The following is an 8965-nucleotide window of genomic DNA, read 5'->3' on the forward strand; positions in this document are numbered from 1 at the left end:
TAAAGGTGTGTTTTGAGAATGACGAATACATTTTTTTTAATCATAGCATTTATAAAAAATATAAATGCATTTGAGTTTTATTGTAACTGCCATGTCACAATCCAGAACTCTTGTATAAAGACAAACTGTATAAAAACAATGTAAATGTATCATTTATGACATGTATAAAATTATGCATCATTTTCCAATAGAAAAACACACTGTAGCAGCTCAGATGCAGTTCTCTGACCAGACAGGATCTTCAGCCTAGCTCACCCCTGTCTTTAGCAAGAATATGGTCATTTTCAGGTTTGAACAACAGCGATTCTGATCATTTTGGAAGCTGCCAATATTTTGTGCCAATATTCAGTTTCTTTAGATGTGACCATTTTCATGCCCCAAAAATTCCCCCAAAAATGCAAGTATAATAACAGTAAGAATAATAATATTCATATACTTGGTCGTGTGGAATCTTATCAAAATGTTTCAATAGAATCAGGTCAGGTTAAGGGCTTCCCATATACAACCAGTGTAGTATTGATCAATTCTAAAATAAATATGTAATCAAACTGCATCATATGCATATCAGAGGTATGATGGAACAGATCTGATTTTTAATAAAGGTGGATAAAAATCAGCAAACCAATATAATCGGCCTAACTCCAGTCCCAAGCTTCCCCATGGCCTCTGAGCATGTTTCAGTCTCTGTCCTGTAGTTAGTCCTCCCGGCCTTAGGAGGCGCATTGACCGTGAATACAGGCGGGGCAGCAGTGCAGCGAGTCATGGATGAAGAGATCGCATTCCACACAGAACACACTTCTGCATGCCGGACAGGTGAACACCTGGATAAACAGAAAGATAGAGGGAGCAGGAAAAGAGATGTATAGAGGTTTTGAAAATGGCAGCCATCAACCACATCAAGTAAGGTCTAAACATATAACAACCAGGCTAGAAAAAAAGAGAGAGATACCTGAAAAAGATGTTTTGGTGGGAAGGTATGTGTACATCAGAGGCAAGTGTTGTGAAAATGGACAAATTACCATCAAAAACAACTCCATGTAAGAAAGTTACAGATGTATGTCGACTATGTGACAAGAGTTTTAAAAATAAGTGTAACAAACCCAATTTGATAATTGGTGCCCCTAAATTATAGCCTGACTACACTTTGGCTTTAAAGGAGCTCGCTGGACCAACAGTGTTTTTCTAGAGTAAACTAAAGTATGACTAAAGTAGCTGGCCGCAATAACGTCATTTCGTCCGTTTCCGCATGAACCAGCTTGAACACTAGCTTCTACTAGATACGTTAGCTTACATTACATCATTTAGCAGACGCTTTTGTCCAAAACGACTTACAATAAGTGAGTTAGCTAGTGTACAATCAGATGTGTTAACAAGACAGTGATGGTTAGCTGACCAGATACTATGATTAGCTAGCTAACAAGCTGACATTACCTAAACACGAAATCAATCAGATATATCAGTGATGAAATGATCAGTTCAGTCAAAAACAGCACAGAAATTAACCGTCTGTTCAATTCTGTTGAGACAGAGTCATACATTTGAAAACTTAACCAGTTCTTCTTAGCTACTGTTGCCAAGAGCTGAGGACCGACAACATGACTGCCAGAGGGTACGTTACATCATCTGAAAGCCCTCTATTGATATGTAGAGAACAGCCAGACAGAAATGTCACCATCACATCATCACTTGGCTCTATAGAAAATCAGCTAAACCAGCTGCTTTACTCACACTTTTATCCTTCAGCTCTCCTTGACAAGCTTGACAGAACCTGAAACAAAATAACAACTGGTTCAGATACACAAAAGTATGTGTGAGTCAATGTGAATATGTGTGCGTGTGTGTGTGTGTGTGTGTGTGTGTGTGTGTGTGTGTTAGAGCCACCTGTCTCCTTGGTGCTCCTCCACTGGAGTCTCTGTAAAGGCTTCAAGGGGGAAGAGGTGGTGGAAGGATCTGGCGAGGTGGGGGGCCGACACTAGAGTCAAACCTGGAGACCAGACGAGACAATACACACACACACACATACATGTATACACACTTCAGTCAAAGTAGCAAGTATAGCGACTGAACAGACAATAATGCACATGCGTTTTTTGCATATTGCCAATTGGATGGTTTGGATGGATGGTACCTCCATCCATTTTCATAAGGGGACAGCTAGTATATCCAAATCTGCACATTCTTTCCGTGTGTTATCAGCATCTAGTCCAGGTAAAATTAATGTATGTCAATCATTCAGATTTGCGTAAAAGCACCAACATCAGTACATGTACAATTGCATACGTGTATCGTTTGATGATCTGAACATTTTCAGAGAATGGTACCAATCAGCCATATAGGCAATTTTTCTTTCCTCCATTGCTAGCAAATGGGTTTTTCCTCCATATCTGCTGAACAAACTATGATAGAAGTGAAAAAAAATTGTCTACACTGATGTTTTGATGGCCAAGAAATAAAGTAGTGGTAAGAAAAACATCTTAAACTATTAAGATCACAATGTAATGGTGAATTCAGTGATATAATTAAAAGAAATACAATGAAATTGCAATTTTAAGAGAACTTACAACATTATCATGTTGACATGTTGGATTAGTATCATAAATAGCAAAATGGCAACATTCTCTGTTCTCTCTGTTAAAATTCACATATCTGCTTTCTTCAGATTCCCATATCCCACTTATTGTTAATTACTGCATATATATTGATACTTTTATAATGACTCTACTCATTTCAAACTGCATATCGGCACTTTTGCGTGAAAACCATGCGACTCGCCCAGGTTTTCAGCAGTGGTATATTTTTACGTTATATACACACAAATATATGTGTGTGTATATCCGTGTTATGTTTTGGTATATTTTTAATATGGTAAATATTCTGCACTCATTTTTTCATTTTGCACATCCTAATAATGTGTAATCCCTCCTTTTTCACCAAACTTCCCATCCACGTGTTGAAGTTGTTGGTTGCATATGTTTACATCACCCCAATTTGCTTCTGTATCCTATTACTTTTTGCTGCTGCAACGACTCAATTCATTAAAGTTTCACACGCGTTTAGAGAAATGACCGAATCCTCCCAGACGTACCGCAGATTTTACACTCCACAGGAAGCTCAGTGTACTTGGCGTGGCACTGAGGACAGAAGTAGCCTCCGAGAGACAGACCTGGATCACTGCTACTGTCCAAGTGACTGCAAAACACACAGCGAGACCAGCAGATAACCATAAGAACACTCTGGCACACAGCGGCTGCTCACGATCCCAGACAGTGGGTTTAATTAGAACGCTTGTTGGCCCGTTTCCTACTTACGACATGCTGAATGAAGGCTTGGCGTCCTGGTCAGCCAGAGAGGCGATGGTGTGCTGGGGGAAACCTGAGGAGACGCAGGGATCAAGTAAGTAGGGCCGCAACAAATATTTGTTAAAATCAAAAAATTCAGAGACATTTTTTTATGTTTTTGAATATTGTGATTTGCCACCTATTGCCTCCATGGGTGATCCACCATTAACTTGAAGAGTAGGGAGAAGAATGGTCTCCATGGATGTATTAAAGTCACAATGAAACTGCATTTCGATGGTGTCTTACTTCCGTAATTAGACGTATTTCCCGTTAAAACAGGATTTTTGGGGTGGGGCATAATGCAGGGAGGGATCTTGAAATTCACAAATTCCAGATTCTTCTAAATGAATAAATTCAGCCACACGCCGTACCATGTTGCTACTCTGTCACTTTGAAAGTTGTAAAGTTGGGGATATTTATTTAGATTGTTTAAAAATCTGTGATGGTATTACTGGTTGGATTTTTTTATATAAAATAGGGAAAAAATACCAATTTTGTAAATTTGACATTTATTTTTTTTAATAGGTGTACAATATGTATGCAGAATTAGCCAACAATTGGAAAAAGTTCTTTTTAATTTAATTGTGACTTTGAATGGGGGGGTTATTTGCTTTTCCTACAATTTTATATCATTACCATATGTCTAAAAAAATGTCTAAATACAACTTTATCAAAAGAGCAAATAGTATAATTTTAAACTTTTACTGTGAATAACGAACATGCCAGAGTGTAAAATCATGAAAACCATTTGATTACCCTTTTGTAAAGATACACCCCCTTTACATAATCAATGGTAAGAATGGCAGCCTAGACTGCACAGCATAATGAACCTATATTCCATTGTTCTACCTCTAAATACAGTTAAATTCATTCAAAATATGTTTGTGTTTTTCACATTTTGAAAAGCTTAATATGTTTGGTTTATTGGGCGATCATATTTAGTTGATAGATACATTGTATGCAACTTTTGTTCACTGTACCAAAAAAACTTACATTTTGATTTTTTTAAATAAATTTTGTTACTCTGAAATGTTGAAAAGGTGTTCTTGATTATAAATTATTTTAATATTTAATGTAAGATTCCATAGAAATACAAGATTCGATAGTTGCAGCCCTACCACTAAGTCATCTTTGGATGTCAACAGAGTGAAATGCAGAAAGCAGCAAATTATGAGTGAAAAGGCAATAAACGGCAGCCGAAATTGACGTTGTGCATCAAAAAAACAAACCCTGAAAGATCCCATTCTTTAAGTGCCCATGTGTGCATACTGACCCATGCGTATTAAGGAGCATTCGGACGAGGAGCTGGCCGGAGGGGGTTTGACGTGGAGCATCAGCAGCTCTTTAAAGTGGCTCTCGTCCAGGATGACGTGGTACGACCCCCCCGTCTCCCTGGTTAACACTGTGCAGACCCGAACCTCTGCTGACAGACCGATCACCGACACCCGGATCTTCAGAGTTTTCATTGTCTGTGAGAGTATGAACACAATGACTATAACTGTGGCCGCAAAAGAAATAACGATCAAAATGTTAGTGTCATAGTTTAGTTGAAAAAAACAAACAAAACAAAACACATAAACAGCATAGTCCTTGGTGCACTAATCAGGTTTTTGGGGTCTATTCCAATTACCGATACTGTAATCTCTATGGGTTTAAGATGCGACCGTACCTTGATCAACTCATAGATGTTGGCTGGGTCGCATGTGGTGAGGCTGCTGAAGATGATCAGGATTTCCCGGCTGGTGTGTCCAGGCATGTGTCTTCATACAAGGAGAGACGTAATATGAGATGAGGTGAGCGATATTCACTGACATCATAGAAACAAAAACTAAAATGTGACACTGTCTGTGCATTTGGCTGCAGAACCTACTTGAGAGTCTGTATGGCCAGGCTGAGAGAGTTGTATAGAGAAGGCTCTCCAACGCAGACAGAGTCCACCGCTTTCTTCAAGGCAGTAATGTGCTTCTTCGGGTTCCCTGGGGGTAAAGCACAACAGCAACTAACAATACATCAAAGCTGGACTATGCAATTTCACATGTTGGTGGGTCCAATGGGCATCAAGAGGTATCTGGAAAATTTGAACTCCAACACCTAGAAACCCTGTAAGGTGACATCAGTAAAGCCAAAGTAGTAATTTTTAAATAGAAAAATAATAGGTTAAAATTCAAAATAAAGTGTTCCTTTAAGTATTAAATGCTCACACTGTGGGGTGCAGACTGACTTCAGCAGTTTATATGATGCTCACCTGCCAGGTCAGTCAGCTTCTCAGCCCTTTTGTTCTTTGTGGTAATAATACCCACCTAAACACACAGGAAACACAATACAGGCTGTTAGGGCAGAAACATAGTTTACTTGAATTACGTGTACGCAAGATGGCTGTCACGTGTATCCTGCGGTCGTTCAGAGCGTTCTTTGCGCACATCCTCAAAAATTAACGCTACGTGTCCGCTACGTGTTTTGCCCCCCAAAAAGTCAGACAAAAAGTACACAGACGAGTATGTCAACAATGGTGCTCCCAACGCAACCACTTACGTGTAGAGTAATAAAATTGAAGTATTTTTCCAACCTTAGGTGACGTAATGCACCCCTGGCAGCCATGTTGGAGGTCCATAGCTTTTGGGCAACATGGCTAACAATAGTTGGTTGTGTTGCTAAACTTTCAACTTAACCATCTCAACGGAATTGAATAAATAATATCTGTGCTGTTTTTGACTTGGAACTGACTAGGGCTTCATCACTGATACATCTGACTGATTTTGTGTTTAGATAATGTCAGCTGCTAACTGGTCACTGTCTTGTTAACACATCTGATTTACACACTAGCTAACGTATCTAGTTGAAGCTAGCATTAGTAGTGGCTAGTAGTAGCATGTTACCATTATTTGTTTTGCTAAAGTAACCTACTGGCTAGTTAGCTAGCTAACAAAGCCAAAAAACAGCTGTTTGTTCATGTTAACAGAGCTGACTAAAGACAAGACAGTTTACTTTGTCACAGTAACCTAAATCTGGAAAAAAAAAATCTACCTTATCAGACTATTCACTTTAAACAAACATACTGAATTGTCCTACACCCACTACTTGTATCTTTTTCAGGCCTGGTTGATATATATTAGCGAATGGCCAATTCTCCAATAAGACTTCCAGGATGGCACCTGCTGTAGTTAGAAAAGACATTTGTGACATAACTGTAAATCCTCTATACAGTCCATCATAAAACAAGCACAAAATCATGATAGACTTAATAAGGCAGAGTTTCCTGCACATTTAAGGAACTGGCAGTTGGAATCATACCTGACTGATGGGGTTTTGGTCAAAATACTCCTCCACAAAAGCTTCCATCAGCTGAGGAGGAAAAGAGAGCAGTGTATTGGATGATGCTTCAAAGCTAATGTTCTGGCCAATCCAAACATACCTACGACTCTAGCAGTCATAATGTCTGAGGTCCATTGGCTCTGCTACAAATCCCTACCTTTAGAGTAGAGGTGAGGCGGTTTGGCTTCAAGTCGTGGTCTTCCATACTTCTTGAACAGTCAATCACCACATAGAGGTGACGCATCTAAAGCATAGGACATCCTTAATGGTCTTGAAATTAGTGGTATTGATACATTCTAATGCTACCAAATAGAGTAATGCTGTGCTCCATTCAAAGCCAGAAGCTGGAAATTCCCTGGGTAAGTTGTAATTCCAACCTTGGTGTGTTCTAGTGGTCCAGCTTGAGAAAAAGAAACGCCCGCGAGATGGAATTTGCCCAACGTAAAAAATACTAATTCCATGCAACAGCTAACGTTATGCCAACAATATTTCATAACATTAGCTAACTAGTTAGCACAGAGCATTAGCAACTGTATGTGCAACTTTTTAATTTGTTTCAAATGTATGTTTAGCCATTTACCCTACAGGTGTTGTGATAGATTTAAGGCTGTGTGATCCTGAAAATCTAAGCGCATTTTGAGTATTATTAACTACTAACTATAATTATTGCATTTTTCTAGTAGGAAGTCAGAATTTTTGTTGTAAGTTAACATTCCGTATTGCATACATACTGTACTATGGAAAAACTTCCTACAAATAATTGTTTTACAAAAAAAAAAAGGAAGTCTGAATTTCTGACTTTCCGACATCTCTGGAACGCAGCATAACTGCTGGATTTACAAATAGTAGGCTCAATGATTTGCTTTGTGCTTTCATGATTCGAGCTATACATTAAAAGTGGCAGGGAAAGAAAATATAAATGCCAAAATATGCCAACAGAAAGCAGCTCACAGCGTCTATGAAGCAGACCACCAATGGTCATTATCATAATTTATTTGACAATGATGTATTTTAAGAAAATCTTATGCAGGTTACTTTTCAAAGACAGATATGGACAGTAAACAAATGGTGATAAGGAGTGGAGCAAGGGTCTGTAAGAGGGAGGTTGGGCCCACTCACCATTCCAAGCCTCACTTGTCCATGGCTCTCTATTACTCTAAGTGGGAAAACACAGCAGCAATAAGTTTATGGTAACAAGAACATTTTGAAGTTATACTGCCTAATAGGGTTTGACCAATATGGATACCAATATTTTTGGACTGAAGCTGACAATAGCTGTTATTTCAAAATTTTCTCTCTCTCTCTCACACACACACACACACACACACCTTTTCCTTTTGGACTGGAAGAGGATTTCCTCCACAGTGGCTTTAAGTGAACCAGATTCATCCTCCTTCAGCACTTCCCTATGGGAGAATATAAACATACCATAACACAGAGTTGACTGACAACGCATAGTCGTATTATAAGTCACTGTATGTTTATCGACATGTTTTAGGGCTCTCACCATGTCCTCTCATAGCCTCCTTCCCACCGCTTGGCTCTCTCTGGTTCTTCATCCATTATGACTCTGCCAGAAATTCAGCTAAGTACGAAGTAACTAGCATACAAGAGCTGCAGATGAATAAATAACCATAAAAGCTGTTAGTAACTATCACATTTTACACCATATGATCCGTGCTCCCAAGGTACGAACTTAACAATGCTGGTTAATGCTTACCCCTTGTTAGCCCCATTTTCTCTTGTATGGGGAGAACGTCACGCCAGACTCCTTTCAAAAATCTGTCCGTTTAAAGCTGCCTTGACTATCGGCAAAGGCACATACTTGGCAGATCATGACTGAAGACCATTACGAATCGTTAGCAGCCATTCTTCAATTCAGCATACATCCAATACACGAAGCAGCTGTTAACAAAATTTCAGTTTTTATAATTGGTTCGCCTGTTATTCCGACAACACTTTCTAACCATAATAGCACCGTGGTGGGCGATAGCGAACAGTGTGAACCAATTCTAAAACCAGAAATTGAAATTGCATTAAGACGTGCTTGGTGGGTCATCTATATGCCGAGTTTACCTGATGACACTGACGATTCGTTAAAGGTTATACGTTATGTTCTAGGAGGTGTGTACATTTGCTAATAAGCACGTCAACATTAAATTACCAGACTACTGAATGGAGTTTGGCGTACCGCTCTCGCCATACGAAACAGCAGAAAGTATCGGGGCTGGTTAATGTTAAGCATTCAATAATAGCGTTACTACCAACACCACGAAGTGATAGCTTAATTACTTATAAACCTAACTTCAGTTAAT

At 39.0% G+C, this 8965-nt stretch overlaps 1 protein-coding gene across 2 annotated transcripts; it reads right to left on the reverse strand.

The window, feature by feature from the left end:
• Positions 1-56: 56 nt before the first annotated feature.
• Positions 57-8460, reverse strand: gtf2h2 (general transcription factor IIH, polypeptide 2). 2 transcript variants are annotated; one of them, XM_071918002.2, is made up of 15 exons: positions 8371-8460; positions 8158-8264; positions 7979-8056; positions 7770-7806; positions 6808-6894; positions 6630-6680; positions 5584-5638; positions 5209-5314; positions 5008-5098; positions 4612-4807; positions 3309-3372; positions 3086-3189; positions 1882-1984; positions 1729-1768; positions 57-821 (listed from the first exon to the last, which is right to left on the reverse strand). In XM_071918002.2, the coding sequence occupies exons 2-15, from the start codon at positions 8211-8213 to the stop codon at positions 711-713; spliced, it is 1179 nt and encodes a 392-aa protein (XP_071774103.1). In that variant the 5' UTR covers positions 8214-8264; positions 8371-8460; the 3' UTR covers positions 57-710. The 2 variants fall into 2 exon arrangements, with proteins under 2 accessions (XP_071774103.1, XP_071774107.1); XM_071918006.2 differs by lacking the exons at positions 3086-3189; positions 3309-3372.
• Positions 8461-8965: the final 505 nt, after the last annotated feature.

The sequence above is a fragment of the Centroberyx gerrardi genome, chromosome 8, assembly GCF_048128805.1.
Source record: "Centroberyx gerrardi isolate f3 chromosome 8, fCenGer3.hap1.cur.20231027, whole genome shotgun sequence".
NCBI lineage: Eukaryota > Metazoa > Chordata > Actinopteri > Beryciformes > Berycidae > Centroberyx > Centroberyx gerrardi.

What these genes read in the sequence shown, in the direction of transcription:
- gtf2h2 (XM_071918002.2), bottom strand. Translation starts at nt 8,213, where the DNA reads ATGGATGAAGAACCAGAGAGAGCCAAGCGGTGGGAAGGAGGCTATGAG. An exon ending in ACCAAAACCCCATCAGTCAG is followed by an intron (nt 5,639 to 6,629) that starts GTATGATTCCAA and finishes CTGTGTGTTTAG; the next exon opens with GTGGGTATTATTACCACAAA. An exon ending in ATGCTCCTTAATACGCATGG is followed by an intron (nt 3,373 to 4,611) that starts GTCAGTATGCAC and finishes GCGTCTCCTCAG; the next exon opens with GTTTCCCCCAGCACACCATC.